Source organism: Solanum tuberosum, unplaced genomic scaffold, assembly GCF_000226075.1.
Source record: "Solanum tuberosum cultivar DM 1-3 516 R44 unplaced genomic scaffold, SolTub_3.0 scf00128, whole genome shotgun sequence".
In the NCBI taxonomy this organism is placed as follows: domain Eukaryota; kingdom Viridiplantae; phylum Streptophyta; class Magnoliopsida; order Solanales; family Solanaceae; genus Solanum; species Solanum tuberosum.
In genome coordinates, this window is record NW_006239053.1 from 838,161 (window position 1) to 865,056 (window position 26,896).

The 26,896-nt window shown below is 31.3% G+C and overlaps 4 protein-coding genes across 4 annotated transcripts; 3 read left to right on the forward strand and 1 right to left on the reverse strand.

Annotated features, from left to right (window-relative positions):
• Positions 1–250: 250 nt before the first annotated feature.
• On the reverse strand, positions 251–918 carry LOC107061263 (uncharacterized). The gene has a single exon (XM_015310196.1). It carries the CDS (start codon positions 756–758, stop codon positions 444–446), a length of 315 nt encoding a protein of 104 aa, XP_015165682.1. The 5' UTR covers positions 759–918; the 3' UTR covers positions 251–443.
• Positions 919–3,309: 2,391 nt separating this feature from the next.
• Positions 3,310–5,357, forward strand: LOC102577568 (CYP86A33 fatty acid omega-hydroxylase). The gene is given in 2 exon segments (NM_001288290.1): positions 3,310–3,661; positions 4,006–5,357. Coding segments are annotated over 2 exon segments (1,566 nt in total). The 5' UTR covers positions 3,310–3,362; the 3' UTR covers positions 5,273–5,357.
• Positions 5,358–16,468: 11,111 nt separating this feature from the next.
• Positions 16,469–17,930, forward strand: LOC102585494 (uncharacterized). The gene has a single exon (XM_006350764.2). It carries the CDS (start codon positions 16,623–16,625, stop codon positions 17,739–17,741), a length of 1,119 nt encoding a protein of 372 aa, XP_006350826.1. The 5' UTR covers positions 16,469–16,622; the 3' UTR covers positions 17,742–17,930.
• Positions 17,931–21,315: 3,385 nt separating this feature from the next.
• LOC102585828 (GDP-mannose transporter GONST2) lies at positions 21,316–26,553 on the forward strand. The gene is made up of 10 exons (XM_006350765.2): positions 21,316–21,892; positions 22,756–22,961; positions 23,690–23,873; positions 24,158–24,297; positions 24,391–24,520; positions 24,918–25,016; positions 25,217–25,371; positions 25,491–25,607; positions 26,078–26,175; positions 26,248–26,553. The coding sequence occupies exons 2-10, from the start codon at positions 22,765–22,767 to the stop codon at positions 26,289–26,291; spliced, it is 1,164 nt and encodes a 387-aa protein (XP_006350827.1). The 5' UTR covers positions 21,316–21,892; positions 22,756–22,764; the 3' UTR covers positions 26,292–26,553.
• Positions 26,554–26,896: the final 343 nt, after the last annotated feature.

Sequence of the window (26,896 nt, forward strand, 5' to 3'; positions counted from 1 at the left end):
TTAATTCATTCACTCACTCACTCAGTGTACCTGAGGTTATGCATCACTTTCTCCCAAAATAAAATAGATATACATTAATAGTAGCGATTCCTCAAATTTCAATAACTTGAATAAACTCAAAAATCAGCCACAAATATCATCAGACACCATATTTATTTGTAGCTTACAATTTATAGCCAACAATCTGGATTGAAGAGGTGCGAACTCACATGTTCAGAACAACAGATATGATGTTTATTGGGAGGAAATGTGTATTAAAAGTATGTTATAGTATACAAATGCAGCTACCATCACCAAATAACCAATGTTGCAGAGCAAGCAAGTAGCTCATGAATTGTTCAATTCAATAGTAGTAATAGATTACAGAGTGAAGTAAATTATAAATTTCATACAAGGAAGCAGAATTTTTGTGAAAAAAAATTAAGCAGACTCACAGAGTAGAATCATTCTTTCTTATTAAAAAGGCCACCAAATCCGCCAAATCCGCCGCCATCCTTCTTAGGAGGAACAGCAACAGAGTTCTTCCGGCCTGTAGTGGTGGTGCTTACACTCTTATCCTCAACCTTATTCAGCAGTGGATCTGTCTCCAATAGCTGGTCTCGCTTCTGTAATGCACCAAGTATAAAATCCAAAAGCGATTTCTCCTCAGTGCTTCCGCCGGAACTCTTCGACGCCGTAGCCGCCGTGTATACTCTTCTTCGATGTTGTTGTGTGGTTACGGCTGCTATCGGAGTGACGAACAAGTTCAACGACGCCATTGAATTTCAAAATTAGGGCTTTTTCCAATTTTCTGGTTCTGTGTAGAAGCAATAATCGATTTTTCCAATGTGGATAATATAGTTGATCTGATTTCTAGTAGGATGAATATGAGCCGTATGATGTAGCGCGAGTTCTCCACAAGTTTATTATCCCTTCTACTTCTGCCATTTTTTATATTTTAAATTCAACTTTTCGTCTATTTAATTTGTAATTTATTTCCTTAGGTGGAAATAGGAAAAAGATTGAGAGGTCATCTTGCCATGTGATGGAGGAATTGACACGTGGCAACTTGTTGCACCACTTGTGATTTTTTGTGATCATAGTGGACATGTAGGTAGAGCCAATTATATTCCAAAACTAGAAAAATATACTCCTTTCGTTTTTTTTAATTCATGTAATATTAGTATTTGATTTGATAAAAAAAATAAATGAAATTTATGGTTTAAAATAAGTCATAAGTATTTGTGTTACTATAAATCATTAAGATAAAATGTGTATTTTAAATTCTACTAATATAAAAATGCGTTTTGTTTTTTAAACAAACTAACAAAAAAGTGTCATTTAAATTGGGACAAAAAAAAGTAAGAAGTTATAGTTATGATTCTTTTTCTTTCGGCTATTCCATCCTTCTCCATACACGTTTTTCTTTTTAGTATATCTTTAAAAGAAAGTGATACTCTTTTATTGGGCTTCATAAATTCAAGCCTTCCAATCCATATAGAATCGTTTTTCAAGGATTTGGAGCAAAGCCTTATTTCTCAACAAAGCTAAACCGATTCCGAACTACTAATAGCTTAATTAGTGATGTGTTGACAAACTGGAGAGACGGCTCTTAACATATGACGTGTACATTTATTTGTTCAATTTTATACAAATTTAGGTGTCTAATTGTGCATACTCGGAAAATTTACTCAAATATAAATATAGAGCTAAATATAATGTCATTGGATAACTACTTAATTGGACCCTTTTATTGGGCTGTAAATAAACTGCGGTGTTGAACTGGACCTGAATTTCCAGTCCAGGCCAGCTTAAGCCTGCTGAAACCACCAATATAAATTAGAGTTTAATTAGATAGTTTGGTTCCTTCCACGAGGTCTCAAATTCGAATTTTTGGAAATGGAAAATATGCTTGTTGGAGCATTGCCCCTAGAAATAGTCTCTACTTTGCGCGAATTCAAATTTAGTAGGACCCTAATACAAATACTGGACACATGGTAAAAAAAATCAAAAAAGTATATAAATTAGAGTGTACACATATATTGTCAAAGAAGTTTTATACCCTATGAAACAATCTGGCATGAACTGTATTTCCTTTGCAGTATTAATTAGAAGTTTCTTATACCTCCAATTAAATTTTGATGTAATAACAGGATTAGTTATGGAAATAATGTATTCTAACATGTTTAAGTATATGGTGATCATTTGCTTAATGACATTCTAATGTCGTAAGTTGCAGCTAATGCCTTTATAATACTACAAAAGTCAAGGTTGTTGTAAATCACAAAGATTTTCTTAAGAAAGAGTTAAAAGCAGGAAAAGTTGGAGGTAAAAGGTGGTATTGTGTGTGTCTCTATTTCTTGCTTGGGAAGACTTCCCCATGTGCCAAAACCGTAATTAGTACCGTGGAACGACGTCATATTTAATTAGAGGTTTTGAGTTATGTACCTATTGGTAACAGTGTATCGAAAGCAAAAACTATTATTTATCTCTACAAACCGACCTCTAAAAGGGTTAAATTTTAACAAAACCAATTTAAGTAGGTTGTTTTTTAAAGCTTCTAATTTAATCTTTCTAATCTTCTGCATGCAGAAACTAAACCTTTTAGAATAGTTTTCCAGATTTTGGAGAAAAGATGTATTTCTCAACACAGCTAAACCGATTCCCAACCACTCCCCACTTCTTCTGCTCATGTGAAACTTAATATTTTTTGTTTTTTATTTTTATTTTTATTTATTATGTTTGGTCGAGGAAAATATACATTATCTTCCATTTTTCTCTTCTTAGATAACAATTTACATAGTTAATCTAAGAAGAAAGAATAAGATGTAAATATTTATTTGTATCAAGGACTTTAATTACTTAATTATGACCTAAAGAAAGCAAATTATATCCTAATCCTGAACAAATGATATTTTTTATTATTTTCAAATTGATAGTATATATTATGAATTATGTCTGGAATACGAAAAAACAGCCGATAGATATTGAACAAACAAACAATTGATTAAATAAGTTTAAAATTTGTATCAAGTACTACATGACCAAATTTTTAAAAAAATTGTAACGCACAAGAAAATTAATGAGACGTGTACAAATTATATGAAGCTAAAGCAAAGCAAAGTCAGTAAAGTTTTCGTAAGAAAATTAATAAAATTCATTACATTAATTCCTATCAACCGAATAAGGACCTTCTTTCTTTAATTTCTTTCATAAGTTATAAAAATTCTCAACAACTCTCTCCTAAACCTTTCCTTTAATACATTCTACAAATATATATATATATAAACCTTACTCTCCCCTCTTCCATATAACACATTCATTCTCTTTTCCTCTCTACTTCACTTAAACCAAAAAAAAAAAAGAGAAACAATTTTTTCAAAATGGATCCTATACTAGTTTATTCTGGAATAATAGCTGCAATTACTGTATATTTTCTTTGGTTTTATCTCCTAGCACAAAGGTTAAGTGGTCCAAAAGTGTGGCCATTAGTTGGTAGCCTCCCTTATACTTTCTTGAATAGAAGGAGATTTCATGACTGGATTTCTCAAAATCTAAGGTCTACTGGTGTATCTGCAACATATCAAACGTGTACTATTTGCATACCATTTCTAGCTTGGAAACAAGGGTTTTATACCGTCACATGTCACCCGAAAAACATCGAGCATATTCTTCGAACCAGGTTTGATATTATGTAAAACGTATCATGATCATATAAATTATGTAACTATAGGTATAATATCAATTAATCGCTTGAACATATAGTATAATAGGATGTAAGCATAGGGAATATTAAAGTTGTAGAGTATTATATATGCATCAAAAAATATTTAAATTGGCAAGTCAATGACATTTTTGTCCCTTGAAGGTCTTTTACAAAACATTGTAAAGCAAAAGAGGACAATGAGTCATATAGCAAAATATCTTCATATAAATGTAGCTATTGTTATGCTCTTATTTCACTAGTACATTTTTTATTTATTCATAATCGTGATGTCTACATCAGCTAATAATATGCTATATCAGGTTCGATAACTACCCTAAAGGTCCAACTTGGCAAAATGCATTCGATGACCTATTGGGTCAAGGCATATTCAACAGTGATGGTGACACGTGGCTCATGCAAAGAAAAACCGCTGCTCTTGAGTTCACAACCCGGACACTACGACAAGCAATGAACCGGTGGGTAAACCGGACCATCAGAACTCGTTTGTGGGTAATTTTGGATAAAGCCGCAAAGGAAAAAAACCCGGTCGAGTTGCAAGATTTATTGCTCCGTTTAACTTTTGATAATATTTGTGGACTTACTTTTGGTAAAGACCCTGAAACCCTTTCACCAAAAATGCCTGAAAATCCATTTGCTATAGCTTTTGATTCAGCCACTGAAGCCACCATGCAAAGACTATTATACCCTTACTTTCTTTGGAGGTTGAAAAAATTTCTAGGCATTGGAGCTGAAAAAAGGTTACAAAAGAGCCTCAAAGTTGTCGAAAATTACATCTCCGAAGCTTTGGATTCGCGTAAGGAAAGTCCATCAGATGATTTATTGTCACGTTTCATGAAGAAAAAGGACATAAACGGTAATTCATTTCCAAGTGATGTACTTAAACGCATCGCTTTGAACTTTGTCCTAGCTGGACGTGACACATCATCTGTCGCTATGAGCTGGTTCTTTTGGAACGTAATGAACGACAGCCACGTGGAAAATAAGATAGTTGAAGAAATATCGAACGTTTTAAAGGAAAGCCGCGGCGAAGATCATGAAAAATGGACTGAAGAGCCGCTGAATTTTGATGAAGCTGATAAATTGATTTATCTCAAAGCGGCTTTAGCCGAAACTTTACGTTTATACCCTTCAGTCCCTGAAGATTTCAAATATGTCGTTTCTGATGATGTTTTGCCAGATGGCACGTGGGTCCCAGCCGGTTCAACAGTAACTTATTCAATTTACTCGGTCGGGAGAATGAAAACGGTTTGGGGTGAGGATTGCATGGAGTTTAAACCGGAGAGATGGCTCTCGACCGGTGGAGACCGGTTCGAACCGCCAAAAGATGGGTATAAATTTGTTGCATTTAATGGTGGACCGAGAACTTGTTTAGGCAAAGATTTGGCCTACCTCCAAATGAAATCTGTGGCTGCTGCTATTTTGCTTCGTTACCGGCTATTACCGGTTCCCGGTCATAAAGTTGAACAGAAAATGTCGTTGACTTTGTTCATGAAAAATGGACTTAAAGTTTACTTGAATCCACGTGAACTCGATCTTGCAACTCCAAAGATTGCTATGTCTGCATGAAGAAAGGGCAAAATGGGAATTAAAATGGTATAATGGAATTATTGATAATTGTAATTGTATTTGCTTTGTTGTAATTTTCAATGTGTTTGTTATTGATTTGTTTGGTTACTTGAGTTTTAAGAAAAAATTATTTACGTATACTTGGAGGGATACTACTATACGATGCTGAAAGTCCTTATACTGTATATGTTTCCTTATGTTCAAATAAAATTTTAGCTTGTTTTATTAAAGCAAATATTGGGTATTAATTAATTAGTAGTATACATATATAGTTAGAAAAGTACAACTTATGATAAGCAATTTGTAATTATCTTTTAAATGACTAGATGTATTGTAGTGAACTCAAATTCAATAATGACAATATAATTGGTTTCTCAACTACATTAATAAGGCTAAAGTTTAATTATAATTTCAGAAAGTAAATGCAGTGACTTTAAAGGTAAAAGCACAAATGAAAAATGCAAAAATGTTGTAAGTTAGAACTAGGATTGACGGAAGAAGGAGATGGGGAACTAGACCAACAGAAAGCAGGATGCCAGATAAAGTTTTTGCCTAAACATGATCATGATACACATAAACTATTCTTTCTAATTGAAGGTCGGGTCTGAATCCCAAATCAACATTTATTAAGACCTTCTAGTTCTATACTCAGCCCAATAGCTGTTTGTATGACATCCATATCGATCTGGACCTTGGGCTTACACTTAGACTGATTGTAACATGTGTAACATAATTTTTTTGTTGGCACTATGGACGGTGTATAAAAGTTCAAAGGTTTGATCAAGTAGCAACTTTACACATGTACAAAATATGTCAATTAATTTGTATCTTCCTTTCTTTGGTTGGTGAATCAAGGACAAAAACAGTTTAATTAAATCTTGTGATGAGTCCTGGTTAATCAACACAGTGTCAATAACTTTCTTTCTACTTCTCTAAGTATATGTCCAATATTCCCACCTATCTGTAACTATAAATCATCACCTTACATGCATTTCTTTAAAAACAAAAATTATAGTACGAATCATTTTTGTTCATGTATCGCTCAACCTTATAAATAAAATATTAAATTATCGTCATCTAACATTTGTAATAACTTGCAAAAATTTAATTCGTAGTACATTAGACTCTCTAAGAAGTATGCATCAGCCACAAAAAAAAAGAAGGAAAAATTATCTAAATATACAACTTATTTTACCTTATTTTCCAAAAATTCCAACCAATTGAAAAAATTACAAAAATTCCTACTCTCTCCTATTCTCGGATACATCACTTTACGTGATGTATCGGGACGTTGATGATGTATTTGAAATCGTGACATGATGTATCAAGACATTTTGGGTTGTATCCAGATTCCACCAAATTTAAGGGATTTTTGTAATTTGAAAAAATGTAGGGATTTATGTAATTAATTGTTAATCCTATGAGATTTGTGTACAGATCCCGCAAAAAAAAAGAAGAGGAAAATTACGCGTATAAGCAAACATATACTAGTTAATTACTTAACATAGCTATAGTTTGCCTTAATTACAATTCGCGACCTACTTTGAGCGATAGTTACGCGGCTCAACTTTTTGGTTTTGTATAATTCGCACGTTTGTATAATTCGGAATTTGTATAACTTTTGTATAAGTCGAAGTTTGTATAACTGTTTACACTTTTGATGTTTGTAATTGTATAAATTGTTTATTTCGAATTTATACAAAAATAACCGAATTATACAAATGTACTTGCGAATTATACAAACGAGGCAGCTTAAACTGTAGCTACAACCCGTAAATATGCAAACTATATCTATGGGGCATAATTAAGTTTATTATAGTGGCTATTTGAGAAAGTTTCTCAAAAAAAAAAAACTTGATTAACCTGTACTGGCCCGACCCACTAGTAATGAGCCTGTTTGTGGTCTTGGGCCTGGGCCAATTCCAGTATCATTCATGAAAGACCCAACTCACCAATTTTAGTGTGGGGGTTCAGAAATAAAAGATTAATGAAGGGGAAACACTTTATAGTGGTTAAAATTTCAATAGATTAATTAATTAAAGTGTTTATCATCAATAGTGTTTGTGCTTTTGACTTATCTTTCCACTAATCAGATGGGCTTAAATTGGGAGTCAGGTGGACCTGCTCTTTTTAATTGTGCTTGTAGTATCTATCTTAATTAATCACCTAGCAAAATTTGATAATTTATGACCAACTTTAATTTGTGCGTGGAGCCCTTCCTATCTTTTTAATTAGAGTTTTAAGGACCCAATAATGCCTTGAAATTGATTCTAACATATGAGCTGTTACTATACTTTTTCTTAGTCTATTGTTTTCATGACTTATTAATTATAAAGATTTTTCGTCGAGCCGCAGCGTTATGATTATTTTTTATTTTTTTTCAGCGTTATGATTAAAATTTCTTCACTACAAATAAAAAAATAATTATTTAGATTTGAACATTAGGATTGAAAAAACTATTACTGAAAATTTTTTGTTGGCTGTGTGAACAAGTTCCATTCTCACAAACATTAGGAATGAAAAACTCTTCAATGATGATGCTTTTAGTATATTTATGCTATTTTATATATTAAAAAAACCGTACGGGTTTAAACCTCAACGAAATCTTTGCGATGCTTTAGTGCAATAACTAGTAAATGTGTCACTATTTCGACAAGACAATATAAACATGGTGAAGTGATGGCATGAGGCGCAATGTATAGCCTTTGATTTTTTGTGAGATGGGAAAGTATATGAATTGTTGTGACTTGTGAGGCCTTTGAAAAAACTTATAGAGTCTTGATATAAATTGAATAATATCACATTATATTTTTTTTAAATCTTAATTATTTTAGCTCAATAAACCTATTTGACATAAATTCTAATTAATCAAATAAGTAGTTTCGAATAGCAAATGGAGTATTTATTTTATTTTTTGGTAAAAAGCAACAACATTGAGGTGTGAACTACTCAATGGCTAAGTGGAAATCAAAAGATGGGGTCGACAGGAGTATAAATTATTAGCTAGTGCTTCTGGTCTTTGGGTCGTAGATAGAAGTAGTAGACAAAATTATTCATATATTAGCACACGTGGGGTCAATACTAACTCAGTCGTTCCATCATGACCATCTAGTATAGTTCTCAAAATTATCGTTAGGTATTTGAGATAAGAATAATAACTAACTTATCACATATAAATTTGATAAAATATTCACCTGAAATATCTTAATTCATGGAATATATCCTTGTTTGTCACATTTCTATATAACTAAACTTAGATACACCTCCAATTTGTCACATGACATTGCAAGTGGTCTCAAATTCTTGTAAAAATCGGGTGTATTTAAGTTTAGTTAGTCAAGTAAATGAGTGTTTTAAAAGCTGTCAATAATTCGGAAATGAAACTAATAATTTGTACCTAATTTAGGGGTGTTTTCCGTACTTCTCTCTTTATTTATTTATTTTTCAATCGAACTTTGATACCGACATTGAAGCCCAAATAATCTGAATCCACACATTGCAAAATCCATGCATTTTTTAGAACGACATTTTCAAAAAAAAATCATATTCAAAACTTAAGCATGATAAATCTGATTAAAAAATCACATATATAATTCTAATCATTCCACGATAACCCTGATTGATAATCATTTTATAACAGCATGAGAGAATTATATTGTATGATAGTAGATCAAGCATAGAGGGACAGTAATCAAGATACTACCCACACTATTTTATTTTACATATATAAGTATTAACGTAGGCCCTTGAAAATATGATATTCATCCATAATTGTTTTTTTTATGACCCTACTTCAAAAAGCTATGTAGATTGTAGTCCACCAACACAAAAATAATAGAAATAGAAAGGGAGCACTTCCTAGGTGTAACATTTATTCATTTAAATATTTGTCGATTGTCGGTAGCTTATTCTGAATTATATGGTGCCAAATTATGAACTAAAATATGTACCAAAAAATATAGTGAAGAAAAAAGGAGTAATTTCCCTGGATAGTCACCCATGTTTGGGAAATTACCTAGGAATATCACTTATGTTTGTTTTTAGGACCACAATATCACCCAACTTTACCTTTTTCCTCAAAATATATTTGACACAAAAAAATATTATCTCTCTCCTAATAGGATGCCATGTCACATTATTCCTTTTTTATTATTAACATTTTTTTAATTCATTTTTTATTATTAACATTTTTTATTATTCTTTAAAAACATTATATCCTTTGTAGTTTGACAATATAGTTACCTTATTACTCTAATGAATTAAAATATCAACAAAAAGGGAGTCCGAAGCTAAAAGGGTCATTTTTTTCCTTAAAAAACAAAAAGGGCACATCAAAAAAGAAATTAACCAAAGGGCAAAATCCCTCCTGACGGATCGATTTTCTTCTGACAAAAATTTGACATCGTTCCGTTAAAAGAAATAAAAATCGCTGCATTTGGCAGCGATTTTCTAAAAAAAAATCATTCTTTCTTTAAAATCGCTGCTATAGTAGGGTTTTTATAAAATAAAATAAAATAAAAAGTGAAATCGCTGCTATAGCAGCGATTTTTTGTTAAGGAATTAAAAAAAAAACATAAAGAACAAGTTTTAAATTACATAAATTTTCGGCGGCAGCCATTTAAAAAAAACAAGTTTTTTAAAGAAAAAATCACTGCCGAAGCAGCGATTTTCAGTTTTAATTTTTTTTTTAATTTTCATTTTAATCGCTGAAAGGGTAAAGATTTTTAAAAAAAAAAAGCTTTTTATGAAAATCGCTGGCTTCAGTTTTAATTTTTTTTTTTATTTTTATTAAATTCTCTGCAAGGGTAGTATTTTTTTTTTTTAATTTCTTAAACAAAATCGCTGCTATTTTAATTTTTTTATATATAAAAACGCTGTTATAGCAGCGATTTTAAAGAAAAAATATTTTTTTGAAAAAATCGGCAGCGATTTTTATTTCTTTTAGAGGAGCGGAGTCAATTTTTGTCAAAACAAAATCGCTCCGTCAAGAGCAATTTTGCCCTTTTGGTTAATTTTTTTTTGATGTACCGTTTTTGTTTTTTAAAGAAAAAAGTTACACTTTTGGCTCTGAACTCAACAAAAAGGTGTCATTGCCCATTAGTGCCCATATAAAACATTAGCTCGCTTGAAAAATCGGAGGAAGCCACATATTTTCTTGAAGAATCGAAGGAGCTCATATTTGGATTTGCCGCCTAATTCCCCTAGAACTAGGGTAGAAATTTTTGGGCTATGTAAATTTTTTTTACTAGATAATATGGGTTGTCTAAATTTTTTTAAAAAAATGTTAATAATGAAAAAGGAATAATGTGACATGGCATCCTATTATGAGAGATATAATGTTTTTTTTGTGTAAGTATATTTTGAGGAAAAGAGGTAAAGTTGAGTGATATTGTGGTCCTAAAACAAACATAAGTGATATTCCAAGGTAATTTCTCAAACATGGGTGACTATCTAGGGAAATTACTCAAGAAAAAAGTAGAACAAACTTTGGATATAAATTAATAATCTGTTGATGTGCCAGTATAAGGTCACTATTGATAGCTACTCTTTAGAACCTACTATACTTTTCTTAAAAAATATTTTAATACTATTAATTTTTATATTTAATAAGTTTTTTTTAAGTCCAACATTTTATATAATCAATTTAAGACGAAAAGATTTAAAGAACCACACATCTTTAATTTGAGATCACAAAATTAAAAAGTGATACTTCATGTTTTAAATTTGTAAGCTGTCAAACTAACACATTTAAATTGAAAGAAAGGTGTACTTCGGTTCTATTTTATGTTAATTTATATATTTAAATTCTTAAAAAAAGAGAATGGCATTTAAATATTGTAATTTATATCAAATTATTATTAATATTTTTATGGGATAAGGGTCTGAAAAATATCCCAACTTTGGTCGGATTTGCTGTTGCGATACTAAACTTTCATAAGGACCTATTACCTCCCTAGACTATTTAATACCATATTTTTTACCCCATGAACTATTTAATAGTGTATTTTAAAGGTATATATGTGTCCACGTGGACACATTACTATTTATAATTTTGCATTATTTTTTCTGTCCACATGGGCAAATATATATGTTTAAAAAACGATATAAAATAGTCTAGGAAGGTAATAGGTCCTCATGAAAGTTTAGTAACGCAACAGCAAATCCGACCAAAGTTGGGGTATTTTTCAGACCCTTATTCCTATTTTTATATAAATTATCGATTATCGCATTAATGTTGAATAAGAAAAAATAATTTTTTAGATTATTATTAAATATTTTAAAAACAATTAAAGTCAAAGTTCGTGGCCTCAGGCTTTTATCTTTTCATTGATTTAGTTAGTCAAAATTTTGAATTTTGATGTTGACATCCCAATTATTTGGAAATTAATTGTCAATTTTAACTGTTACAGGTTTTTTTTTATTTTTAAATAAACTAAAATTCGTCATGGATCAAGTAAGGTCCTTTTCATATTTTTTCTAATTACGTTATATATATATTGATTATTAAAAGAAAGTTTACACTATTAACAGAATTTAATTAAATATATATAGCACGCTGTTATATTATTTTTCGGTAATTTTTTTCATGTTGTTATTAATAAAATTAACTATGGCAAGTTATTCTAATTTTGAAGTTATTACATCAGATTTTCTAAGAGAAGTATATGTTATAAATTCCTCATTCTCCCCAGCCAAGTTTAAGTAGGTTGGTAGTAAATATTTAATTGAATAGGTAAAAGCTTTAAAACTCATTTTTCAATTTGTGGAAATTGACCACTTGAATTTAAGTTAATTGAAGTGTAGTAATGCCTTATTGACTGGTGTGTGAAGCCAGGTAGGACTGAACGGGTTCATTCTAATATCATTTGACGGAAAATTATACTATTGCTACATGATTAAACTTAACTTTTTTAATGCATAGGTAGCAGATGTTTAACTCCTTTGACTTCTTTATATTTTAAACTTCTTTTTTTGTGAAATTCTTACTTTGAGTATTTTATTTACACGTAATGTGTGAAATTATACATGAGTTTAAGCTTTCACGTGAATATAATGTATACTTCAGTTTTTGAGGGTTTTATGACTCTAGTTATAGCTAGTAAATTACATAATTTTTAATAAGTTGGGCCTAGAGGTACTACAGTTTGAATATTATTAAAGGCTGCCAACTTGTCATAAAATAATTTTGAGATCATAAATATGCAAAAATAAATAAATTAGCAGGACCATTGATACAAGGTTAATGAAAATGAATTGTCACTTGAAATTGTGAAACTTGTCATGTCAATATCATAAAGTTTATAATTGAGATAAAAATGTAGTATATCTTGAGACGTGCCATATACATTGATTTCTTGGCCCCCATCTTATCTTATATTGTAATGTCAATATCATAAACGTGTATGCTCTTTTATCGTTTTCTCCTCGTGAGCTAATTTTTGGTTTGAGCTCAAAATTAATTTTTTTACTATTAATTAGCTCTGAAATTAACCAAAAGGCAACATTACTAGTGGTGTTCGAGTTAATTTGAAGCACACAGTAACTGATAATTAATTCTAATAGGTAAGTATTACTTTACATCTATATGGATATTAATATATCCACCATCATTTTGATTATATATATATAAAAGATAAAAGTTTAAATAGTTAATCAACTATGCTATTAAAATTCTTTCATTTTGATTAAATAAAAAGAAACCACCTTGCATTTTTATTTAACTTGACGTAAATAAAAGGCCATTTACCTAGTAAAACTCAACAAGTCAATTTTTACAATTTTGCAAGACTAGAGATCCAATGCCCTCACTTTGATGTGGCAAATTTCTCGTGATCTTTTACCCCTTTAATCGGAATTAACAACAGTATTTAGTACAACCAACTTTTATTTTTTAAAACTTTATAATATAATATGTTTTTAAGTACAACCAACTAGCTAGTTCTTAGAAAGGGGAAGAAGATGCATAAAAAAGTGAAGGGAATAAAGAGAGAGAGAAAAATTACTTTTCCCGTTTTAAAATACTTGTCATCGTTATTTAAAATAATTATCATTTTAGAGTTTAAATTAAAATCATCTCCTTCTTTTTTATTGTATCTCTAGTCATAATCATCTTAAAGATTATAAACACCTCAATTATTATACATAAACAAAAAAATACAATGAATTTTTTTTATATATCTTATACTACAAATAAAAATAAAATTGTCATTCACCCTTTATTTGAAAAATATATAGATGATAAATACGATAAATATTTTAAGACGACATAGTAATAATTAGAGTTGGAAGCATTATATTGATGAATGGAAGGGGACAATTAGGGCCTTCATATCTTTTATCGGACAAAGAGAAAATCAAATTGGCCCCTCTATAAATGTAAAGAGAGCAATTGTTCTTTGAAGATTTATAATCCACTTGCACCATTAGTTAATTTATTAATTGTACCCTACTGTTCTCATTTTAATGATTTTATCACGAATCACAAAAGCAATGTATAAAGAATATTACATACGAATTTGGTCGAATTAATAATTTATTCTAAGGGTCTGTTTTGACACGAGATATTGTTTGAAATCAGATTGATTTGAAGTTATAGTTTTATTTGGATATGCAATTTGAATTTTTAAGTTGTAAATTTTGTTAGTCATTAAACATAAAAATTTCCACAAGTTGTGAAAATTATCAAACTTCCTCTAATTCTTACATAGTCTTATCAAATGAGCAAATTATAGTTATAAACAAGATATCAAAATATTTGAAAGCGTTGGATTGATAAATCGTATATCTCTACATGTTCCTTTAATAAATAAATATTTGTGATTACAAATTTTGAAATACACATAATTTATAAAGACCTAATTGTCAACCGATCGACTAGTGACTAGTTATATATATATATATATAATTCTTTCACGTGGTATGAATAATCTCCTTACACTAAAACTGAGCTTTTTTGTTTGTTTTTATAAAATTTAAAATGATATGTAATTTTTTCTTCAATATAAACTTGTGAATTGAATTTTACATTTTAAAAATCATAATTGAAATTATGATTTAAAAATCTCAAATCATATTTATAGAGGATGTGATATTTAACATTATAATCCCAAATACCCAAATGCTAATTTGAATCATGATTTATTTCACAAGTCCAAAACCCTACCACTAAATTTAACTACATTCAAACCTTAGGAATTATATTGAAGAAAAATTACGAAGAAATGTAGATTCACAATCCCTAAGAATTGAAAGTAATTTGGAGATTTACTCTACTTGGTGTACTGTCCTTATAAGACAAAAAAAATTATTGAGACTAGTAGATACTAATATATTGCATCTACAATTTTATTTTTACCACAAAAGGATTTTACTAATCTGTTTAAAAATTATATAAAATATTGAAGAAGTACTTTTTGAAACGTCGAACGTTTATCGAAAATATTTTTTTTACTCTAAGATAAAATCTACATATATCCCTTTTTTCGGACCCTATTTGTTGACTTTACCAAATATGTTGTTACACACTACAACAAAAGAGATATTTTGTTGCAATAGATTTTTTTAACAACAATATTATCGTCAAAAAAATATTTAGCTGCAAATTGGATTAATGTATCAAGTGTCACAAAAGTTTTAAGCAACATTTATATACAATATTCAGTATAAATACATATATAATATTATTACTGCTTAATAATTATCACAAAATATCGTAGTATTATTGTTGTACTCATTACTCAAAGAACTGAAGTTGGACAAGACCACGAGTTATTGAGTCACATGACATGCCCATTTTCGACATAGATACAGATCTTGGTTTACACAAATGAAATTTAATAATTGAATCTACACAGGTATTAATTTTTATTATTAATAATAAATGCAAAAACTATAAGCTAGTACTACTTTTTCCAAAATTAATAATAATAATAATAATAAAAACATAGTAAAACCAAAGAGCTAAACAATTAAGTAATTAATAACGAGGATAAAATTAATTAAGATTGAAAAATACAAAAGTGTGGACGTTGGGATTCTCTGTTGAGAGCAGAGAGAATTTTATCGTCCACATGAATGGAATATATTATTTTATTTTGACAACATTTTAACGTGTTCTTCACTTGCTAACTTCTGGATGAATGGAGGACCAGCCATGTTTTGAAGTGTCTGTCAAGGACGTTAGCGTATAAACGAGGTAATTATAACTATTTGCACCTTGTATTTCGGCATAGTAAACGATTAAAAGATAATCAGAAAATTGGCAATGCAATTTGTTAAACAAAGACACAATTCTTTACTTAATTCATGTATTATATTAGCTCCGGTAAAGATGTAACTTATTGCATTAAAAATCAATTACAAATACCGATCTATATAGCAAACATAAACTAGGCACTTAGATATTATGCAATAATAAAAATAAAAATAAAAATAGGATGGTAAAAATCAGTTAAAAAGTCGAATAATATTAAACTTTATTCTAATGTAGTATCAATGAATATTGTCTTCATTCTAACGTGCTTAGGTAAAACATTACGAATCACTTTTCATTAATTTCTTTAATATTTGCAATATTCTTATGAAATATTTTTACTAACTCCGTTAATATTTGCAATACTCTTCACACAACTATTTTTTGCACCGATTTTTAAACATATAACTCTAGGTTCATCGGTACATGTCAAAAAATATAATGTAATAAATGATTATTTTATTTTTTTTAACTAAAAGTCTCGATTTCAAGAGTTATGAATGAACAATTTTTTAATAAGAAGTGCTTCTCTGTTATAATTTCATATTGGTTGAAAAGTTAAAAATTTGTATGAGACGTCTGTTATAATCCCGATTATGAGATGTAAAATTAATTTTCTTTTATGAATTTGAGCAATTTATATTTTATGAATATTATTTAAAAATGAAAAAAGTATTACATCAATGGCTAATAAGATTGATGTGAGATGGGCTGTTAAAGAAATATCGTTATTAATAAGATAGTGATCTCCTTATAAAACATTGGAGTTAACTTTTAGAGTGTGAATTAGTCACAACAACACCAACTACATAGTTATTTTTCGGATCAAGTTAGATTCAATGTGCAATATTTTTACCCAATATTATATTAAGCTGTCATAGTTTACCAAAATAACATAATTATCCTCATAATAATTTAAAAAAATCACTATTAAATCCACAAAACAAGACAAAGAACAATCAGAAGAGATGCCATGAAGTAACCCTTCCACCAAACACCAACCCTTTACCTTTATCCCCTTCCACATTTCCATCTCCCTAACACCTTTTTCCCCTTCTATGATCATATTCATCTTCCTCTCAATGTAATCACATAGCCATGGCTACTGTCTTTCGTCCCCTTTTCTCTAATTTCCTCTCTCTTCTCTTCCTCTTGCTTCACCTCGGCTGCTTCATCTCATCCCAAAATCACTCTTCAAAAAAACGAAAACTCTCTTCTAATCGCGATTCTTCACCCCCACCACCGTCTACTCGTCTCAAATCCTCAACCACCAACGTTATTTCCTCTTCATGGTCTTACATCAAACGTATTTTCTCATCCAATAAACAAAAAATCATCAACACCCGAACTCACCATAACCCTTCAATTCAATCTCCCTGTTCTTCAACAAGGTCCCTTCAAAAACCCATTTCATCAGATGACCCAATTAACCGCTCCGTTTCTCCAATACCCGAATCCGAAATCACCTCCGATCAATTATTCTTCTCATTACGAAACGATATCTACCCATGTACTCTATGTGGCGAAGTATTCCAAAGCCCCATTCATCTCGACCAACACCAATCGATTAAACATGCAATTTCGGAACTCACAGATGGGGATTCCGGTAACAATATAGTTCGGATCATTTTCCAAACGGGTTGGGTTGATAAAGCGAAGAACCCGGTTATCAATCGGATCCTTAAGATCCACAACAGCAAACGGATCCTATCCCGGTTCGAAGAATACAGAGAATGCGTTAAGCTAAAAGCAAGCCGAAACGCCGTCGTTAAGAGAGACGAAAGGTGTATAGCTGACGGCAATGAATTGTTGAGATTCCACTGTACTACCTTCATTTGTGAGCTAGGACAAAATGGTAATTCCAGCATATGTACTCAACAGTATTGTAGTGTATGTGGAATTATAAAAAGTGGATTCTCACATAAGATGGACGGAATTTCCATGCAACCTACCAGTTGGAGGGGACACGTGTCGGTACCTGAGGAGATTGAGGAGGAATTCGGGTTTATGAACGTGAAGCGTGCGATGCTGGTGTGTCGGGTAATTGCGGGTCGGGTCGGGTCTGATCCGGATTATGTGGATAAAGAGGATTCCGGGTTTGATTCGTTGGTGGGTAGGGAAAATGGGTCTCAGATGAGATTGGATGAAGAAGATGAACTATTGGTATTTAATTCAAGGGCTGTACTACCTTGTTTTGTTATAGTGTATACGGTATGATTAGTGATAATTAATATGCTGTGTGTTAATTATTCCATAAGAAATTTGGTGTTAATTTTCAGTATTACTACAACTTAATAATAGAATAGTACTTAATCTAGTGTGTGTGTGACTGAATCTCAATTTAGGTTCAAGTAATTTTATTGCAATTGAGCATGTTTGAGAGAGTTAAATCGAGCTGAAGTTATGCACCGTCGGTGTAAATAATTGTTTACCCTCTTAGGTTATTCTTAGGTTATTCTTAAGTTGAGTGTCTATGGAAATAACCTGTTTAATTTGCAAAATAAAGATTAAGGTTTGGCTACACAACAATCTCTCCCGACTAGATATGTAAAAGGCTTAAAGTAGGCAAAAGCGATTTGATGGTTTAAATATTTATTTTACATATATAATTGTATGTATTTAGAATATAAATCTTATTCTATTAATAATGATTATTTTACAATCATATACCAGGTTCGAATCGAAAACCATGGATTTTTATTCTGCGGAATCCATAATGGACAGTGGATACGCCACTAATATCTTTAAATATCTATACAAACTATGTTTAAAAAGAAGTATGACCCCTTAGTTTATTAATTTTAATTTAAGAAAATCTAAAAGTTTGTACTACTAGTTTGTCAAAATCTTTACCTAGTTGTCAAGTGAGAAGACAAAAAGTCGATTAGATAGTAGTGGTTAGGAGTTAATTATTTAAAATAGTGGTACAATATATAGTCTCGATTATTGCCTCATATATAGACATTGTAGGATCGTTTTAATTCACTTTAAGTTTGTATCCTGAAGATTCTTAATAACTCAGTTAATTAACTATCTGAATAGCAAATGGGTAAAAAAAGGTGGTAAAACTATTATAGTACATGAGTACTTTTGGATGCCTTCTTGTATAAGGTTGTGTTTTTTCTGATTAATAAAATATAAATAATGAAGATTGATATGTAGTACATGTATAATAATGGTATCACATGGTTTGTAGTAGGGGACTAGTGGGATAATCGTGACTCAGTTTTGCACGAGGACATGCCTAAATATGCTGTAAAGCTACATAGCTACAAGGCTGGTGCAAACTGTTAAACATCATTTTAGACATTAAGGAGGAACATTTTGGTGTACATAATCATTAGAAATTATATGTATATATAATCTTAATTACTTTGGATAAATAATATGGTCAGTGACTTTCTGTAACACACCACCAATAGATGTGGTGCAGTGGATGTGGTTGTTGATCCTCTTTTAATCAATAGTCTCGAGTTCGATCCCCAAATATGGAAAAATCATTGCTAGGGAGCATTTCTCCAAATGAGGCCTAAGTGACAAAAAAAAAAGATGATCTGTAACCCAGATGGAGATCCTTCTTCAGTGTCTTCTATTAGGAGTTAATATTTTAGATGGTCACTCAACTAATGGTTCTTTTCACAGAAAGTCACTTAACTTTCTTTTATAACCATAAAGTCACCCAACTAGAAATTCTTTTCATAGAAAGTCACTCAACTAAGGATTCTTTTCACAGAAAGTCACTAACCTTTCCTTTTTAACCTCAAAGTCATTTAACTATAAATACTTTATCTACAAAGTCACTCAACTTTTGATATTTCATTTAAAAAGTCATCCAAACAATTTAAATGATTTTTTCATTAAATTTTATTGAAATATAATTTTTTTTTTGTAAATTATGTTTTTTTTAAATAAAAAGATTTTCAGTTTTATTATTTTATTAAATTTTATTGAAACACAATTTTCATTTTAAACTAATTTCTTAAAAAAATAATAAGATAGCCATTTTAATTATTTATTAAAATACAAATTATTTTTATCGTCTTTGATCCATATTGCGAGTTACGGCAGATGCATGGCCTTATAGCATGGATACTAACTATCCTTTAGTTTTATGTCAATCAAGTTCTACTACACTGATTCCGTGTCCATATTCTTCTTCACTTTTATGACATTTCGCTTTATTAGTTTAAAATAAAATAGTATTTTAATAAAATTTATTAGAATGAGTATTTTATTGTTTTTTTAAAAACTTATTTAAACAAAAATTGTGTTTCAACAAAATAAAAAAAAAGTGTTTTAACAAAATTTAATAAATAATTGAATGAGCTTGTTATTTTTTTAGAAATAGCTTTAAACAAAAATTATATTTCAATAAAATTTAATGAAAAAATCATTTAAATTGTTTGGATGACTTTTTAAATGAAATATCAAAAGTTGAGTGACTTTGTAGATAAAGTATTCATAGTTAAATGACTTTGAGGTTAAAAAGGAAAGTTTAGTGACTTTCTGTGAAAAGAACCCTTAGTTGAGTGACTCTCTATGAAAAGAATTCATAGTTGGGTGACTTTGTGGTTATAAAAGAAAGTTGAGTGACTTTCTGTGAAAAGAGCTATTAGTTGAGTGACCATCTAAGATATTAACTCCTTCTATTAGTTAATAGTTTTGTGTTGTTATATTAGTAAATATTATCCGAATAATCATCTGACCTTAATTACTTGAAAGGCTAAATAATATCATATTTGTTTAGAATAGGTTCATTTTATTATTACTTGTGATTTGAGGATTAGATCTATGTTCAGTTGAATTATATTCGTTATGCGATCTGAATTGTAGCATTATGGTCAAAACCTTTTGTTTTATGTAAATCATTCATTTAATCTTTCGAGAACATCAATGCAATGGAAGTAGTTTATTATATATTCTTTGTATTGTGCCAACTAGATTAAGTAAATATCTGAGAAATATTCAAATATTAGAATAATAAGGAATCCAAGGTTTCATCGAAAGAATTCATAATCTAAAAATAAACTAATAACCAAGAAAGGAAGAAAGAAAGAAGAGTTAAAAAGATAAAAAATACATCTTTCTATATTTCATATATGAATGATTAGGTATATGAATTTCCTATATGAACTAGTACCAAATATTTTTTGGAGTACTTAGGTATATTTTTAACATTCACTCAAGAAAAAAAATGAAATGACTGTTAACTCAGTGTCGAACCAAAACAAATAAAAATCCACAAAATAGGGAAAACTATCTTATTAGATATACATTTATACCATATATGTTAATTTATCTATATACTTTTAAATAATCATGTATCTTAGCACTAATTAAAAGTCCCCTACCATATATTCTGAAATATATATTTATATACATGTATTTTTGCTGCAAAATACACTAAATTAGGGAGAGAGACAAGCGAGATGGGGAGGGAGGTGAGCGAGATTTGCCATGTATCACACATACATACAAATCCACTTGGATACAGTGTATCTAGAACAAATTACATCTAATGCTGACCCATATATTCCAAGATACATGTTTCTGAATACACCAAAAATTTGATAAGATTTGTGATATTGCAAGTTAGAGTGTATCTAAGGTAGTTTCTAAACTTGTGGAATTTCTGTAAGTTTCCAAAAATGATTATCATGTGTAATCTAGAAGTGTTGGGCCGGCCCAAAAGAAACAACGGACCAGTACAGCAACCCAGCCCACTAAAATCACCGATTCTTGAGCATCGTGCAAACCCCGCCATTTTCTCATCCGCATAAATCTCCTCAGTTTGAACTTCAAACATACGTGTTTCTCCATTAGAGGAACTCTCCAGTACATTATTAATTGTTGTTCAAGATTGATAGAGCTCAAATGGCACAAAAAATGGGGAAAATCAATACTTTATTAACAATAATTTGACTAATTGCATAGTTTTGGCCTCGAATTCAGTTCCCTATAAACCCAAATTCAACTTTACCCTCTTCTTCTCCTGGAATCCCGCTTTCTGATCTACATTTAGCTTCATTCTCCATTAATTACCCTTATTAAAATATTCCCCATTGTTTTTCCACTGCCCCCATGTCTTCTTCTTTTGCCTATATGGTTTTTTCAGATCCACGCTTTCCATTTGCTTTGCGTACTCTTCAAAAAGCAATATATTTCTCCTCTCACGTATTTTACGTGAGCTTTTTTGCTGTACCCAGGTGTTTGAAGCATTGTTCGGAACATAAATTTGCGATTTGGGGTTTCTTAATTTATTATCAAAATGGTATTTTAAACTGGTGTTCTTACATATAGTGGCTGAGATTGGAGAATAATTTGTGGCATTAGGAGATTTTCGTTCATTGGAATCTGAAGATTTAAGGGTATGCTCTTTAGTGTTGTTTATTCTCATTTTGTATTTACAAAATTAAACCCATTAGTGGTTTAATTATTCATCTAAAAATTGATTTTATGATTTAGGAATAGAAATAGAGCTAATTAGGACTGTATAAGTGTTTTAGGTTAAAAATATAGCTGTTTCTATTGTAAAGATTGCATCTTTAATTGTGTATGTTTAACTTTTAAGTGTTCTCTTGGCTGTTTTGTTTCTTTTATATGTTGTACAGAACTGTGTTTGAGCTCGTTAACGAATTCATATCTGATATTTCCTTAAATTTGTGCTATGCTTGGAAGAATGAGTGATTCACTGACTCTTCTGCACTAAGAGTAGCTGAAGGTGCAGGGCTTAAGCCTTTCTGCCAGATTGTGCTTTGTTGGGAAGATGGGAATTGACTCTTCAGTAGCATTTTCTGATGGAACAAATTTTATACTGGTTTTATAGAGCCCCTAATTTTACGTGAAAGTATAAACTGTTAATATACGAATGAAATGGATTAGTGTAGATGGATGGATAGGGTTCATATAGCCAATCCCGTCTAATTAGGGATTGAGGGTAGTTGATTCATTGATCGAATGACGGGTTTTCCATTGGTTGGCAGTTGACCAAATTCAGATACTGCTAGCATTACTTTTCATTGTACCAAGGAGGAACAAAGCAGTATAGACTGTAGGCACCAATGTTGGCATTCCATTTTATTCAAATGCACAGTTTTATACAATTAGTTGCAATTAGTAGTACTTGGACTGGTGTAGCAGACTGCTGATAGATTTTAGCTGTTGTCAAGGCAATTCAGAGCTCTTTCTGTGCATGTTGAAACTGATTCCTTTTCTTCTTTCTTGATTAAAGGTTGATTCAATGTCCTCTGCGGTTAAGTTGGAATCCGTTATCTGTCAGAATGGTGAGGAGCCAGATTATATATCTGTAAATGGGAAGGTGGCATTTGCCAAAAGATTAAATGTAGTGCGCAAAATTCTTGAGGGATTCCGTAGGCAAGGAGATTGGTCGGCTATCAAGACATCAATAGGTGCAGTTCGAAGAGTAGCTAGCAACAGGTGTTGTGCTGTTCAACTCTCTACTAGAAATCTCCCCTTTTCTCTTTCTTCTTCATTTTATTGGTCTAGGGGTAGGAGTTATATGAAGCATACTTTCCCTTTCGGAGCTCTCTTTTTGATGTTCTTGTCATCTCTTTCTATGTTATTTATTCTTTTCCTTGAATGTCATTCAAGCTGAATGATAAACAAGCCACACACATTCTTCAGTTTGACTTCATTGGACTTCCCCATTGTCTTATTTTGCTTTCATGGATGTTACTCTTCTTTTCTTGAATAAGAGATACTCATTAATGGAACTTCATGGTTTATATGATAGCTATGTGAATGTTAGCCAACATTTGTAAACCCTGCATTGGTGTCTTCTTTCTTGCCTTTAAAAAGGTCTTTTTGAGTCTACTAAAGATCAACTAATGGGTAGTTGTCTTATATCTAGCTATTATCTTTCAACTTAGCATCATTACAATTTACATGCCTTCTAAATCCACTGGAGTATCTTTCTCTTTATACACAATATATTGAAAGGCAAAGAAAAAGATCTACCTTGGCAATGAACATGTCATTGACTGAATGTTTATCTATTGTGGATGTGAAAGCTTTGGAATATTTCTCAGAACTGCTCCCCAGTGAGATACATAGACTTTTAATGTCTTCCAGCTGGACGAGGCGAGGGCCTGTACTGAAAAGTGATAAGCAAATGAATTATAATAACCTGTTCTTTCATCTCACAGGTATTCCAAAAGTAATCAGGCTGTGGATACGGAAGAAAAAAGGGAACATGGATCTGGAAGAAATTCTGGCCCTCTTTTGTCTGGAACTGCATATTGCCTTTCTTCTTGTTGCATGATCATGCTGAACAAAATTGTCCTTTCAAGTTATTCGTTCAATGCTGGGGTCTCATTGATGTTTTACCAGGTATTCTCTACTTATGGATGGCCATCTTTCCACCCTTAAGAATAACAAGATGAGGCACATTAATGCTTATGGTTAACTATGATGCATGTTATATCATTTGCCCATTTTGATCTCCATGTGGAAACTTTTGGTTCATCCATTTGCATGTCCAACGTCCTTTTCAACCTTGATTTTGACCATCTCTAAACAAATCCCTCACATATTACATTCTTTACCTAGTACCCGGAACTTACCGTCTACAGATGTTATTTTATGAAAGCCTATTCTACTTTTACTTCTTGCAGAATCTTATCAGTACTCTCATAGTTGGTATATTGGGTTGCTCTGGAGCAGTGACAGTGGAGAAGCTCAATTGGAAGCTAATTAAAGTTTGGATCCCGGTGAATTTGATCTTCATTGGCATGCTTGTTTCAAGCATGTATAGGTAATATCTGATATGTCTTAACTCACCAATAGATTTATTAATAATTAGCGGAACCTCATTATGCCAATGACATTTACTTGTGCACCTCTTCAGTTTGAAATACATAAATATTGCAATGGTGACAATTCTGAAGAATGTGACAAATATTTTAACAGCAATTGGAGAGCTGTATATTTTTGGGAAGCGGCAGAATCAGAAAGTCTGGACTGCCATGTTTGTTATGGTATGTTTATGTCATTCATCTATACAATGTATATTTAGTTGTCAAAGGGATCACATCTTCAACGAAAATGGTCTTTGTAATTCTTATGCTGCATATCTAGTCATCATAGTCCATATCAGGATCATGGGAGAACTTGGTATAGTAAACCTGCACACAGAAGTCCTACTAAGCATTTACTTCCCTGATTTTAATTAGATGATAGTCACAAATACTTCATATTTTGCTGTGTTAAAATTATGTACTAACATTTAATTAAGAGGCAACAAAATTTGATTCAACTGTTCCACTTCTTGTTTTATCTTAATTAAGGCCAAAATAGGACTCTGTCTAGCTTCTCACTCACTGAATATTAATTTAGTTCTGTTGTATATGAACTACTGTCTTCTTGCTTTTTCAGATTATCTCTGCTGTATCTGGAGGTATAACAGACCTCTCATTTGATGCTACGGGGTATGCTTGGCAATCAGTTAATTGTATTCTCACTGCAAGCTACTCAGTATGTACTTTCTGCTCGACTCTGTTCTTCATCTTGATTGCTCATACCAAGATTTTTCACAGAAATTGGCTCAGTGACTTCTTTGAATTATAAGAAAACCATAATTTTAGACTTTTAATCATATAACAAGTCAAACTTCAAAGTATATGTTTTTCATTTCCCTAATCTCTTGATGTTCATTGGGCATCAATTTTCAACAGCTCACATTGCGACGTGTCATGGACAGAGCAAAGCAATTTACAAAATCTGGATCTCTTAATGAAGTCTCCATGGTGTTACTGAACAATGGGATATCTATACCTTTTGCTATCATCTTGATCTTCCTGTTCGATGAATGGCGTTACGTAATTAATGCGTAAGTGTTACATTACACTTTTGTGCATCCCAGCAGTCTCCTCTTATTCTTTTTAATCCTTCACGTTGGGGTTCCCAAATGAATATTGCAGTGTCATACCATTCTTGTTTCATTCCCAGGGATGTAATTAAAATTCCAATGTTTTGGGTTGCTGCGACAGCGAGTGGGCTGCTTGGGCTTGCCATTAGCTTCACATCAATGTGGTTTTTGAAACAAACTGGTCCAACCACCTACAGGTGATTTATACTCGCTTGAATTTTCTTGGGGATTTGCATCATGAACTACTTAGCATTAGATGGTTCATGTGATAAAAAGCATTCTGCTAGTTTGTTGATGATCACGAAATGGACCCAATTGAGCACTTTGGCATGATGTTAATTCTCGATGGATATTTGACATGCTTTCTATTTTCTCCATATACCTCTTTAGAGAATTGGAGGAATGATGGAAGATGTAGACTTATTTTTCTATCATTTAAGCCTGCTGTAAGTCTTCGCTGATGACAGTTAGATAAGGTTAACTCGCATTATAATAAGACCTTCATATTTGTTCGTATTATTGTAAAGATATAGTAATGCAAGCTTAATAGTTTACTTGAAAAGAGGTATCAGAGTCGTTCTTAAATTTCACATTTTTGTTGCTTTATGAGGTATATTTGAAAGTTAAGACTTGATGATTAATCCTATACTCTTTCTCCTCTTCACAGTCTTGTGGGTTCCTTAAACAAGATTCCCATTTCTATTGCTGGCCTTTTGGTGTTCAAGGTTCCTCTCAGTATCCCAAACTTATTCAGCATACTATTCGGTAACGTGAACAATCCAGATTCTATTCTTGAAAATTTTAGTGCATACTCTTATTGACTGAATTTTGCCATAGGTCTACTTGCTGGAGTACTTTTCGCCAGGGCTAAGATGTCTTGACGCTACGCTGTCATGCTTGTGTATCAATAAAACACCAAGGGATTCACACAAGTTTCCCTATATACAAGTCATTGAAGGCACTAGGCAGTAGTAGCCAAAATGGAAGATTTCATTTTAACTACTTATTATATATTTGGTTTGTTCAGATGCTCATTCAAGTGAAATGAAGCATCTATCAATTTTGGTTTTTGTGAGCAGTAATTATTCAATTCAGTCATCTCAACATCTTTTTCTGGAATATAGATCAAATACTTCAACTGTAGAAAAGGTTACTACGTCTTTATTATCTGTATTGATTGAGATATACTCTATAGTAATTGATTTTCAATAAAATAAAGTATAGTTTAGCCAAAACTATCATCACACCTTTTCTTCGCAGATGACCTTTCGCTTATGGCCAGAGCAAACTCCAAGAATTGTTATACTCTTATGGACTTTAACCAATCTACTTGCCCCAAACATTATGTAATTTTCAGGTCCAATTGTAAACTAAGAGGCTATCTCCAACCTCTTATGCATTTTGATCAATCCAATTCAATGATAACTTTGAAAAATATTTTGATGTTCCTATTATTATTTTTTATAAAAATCCTACTTACAACAAT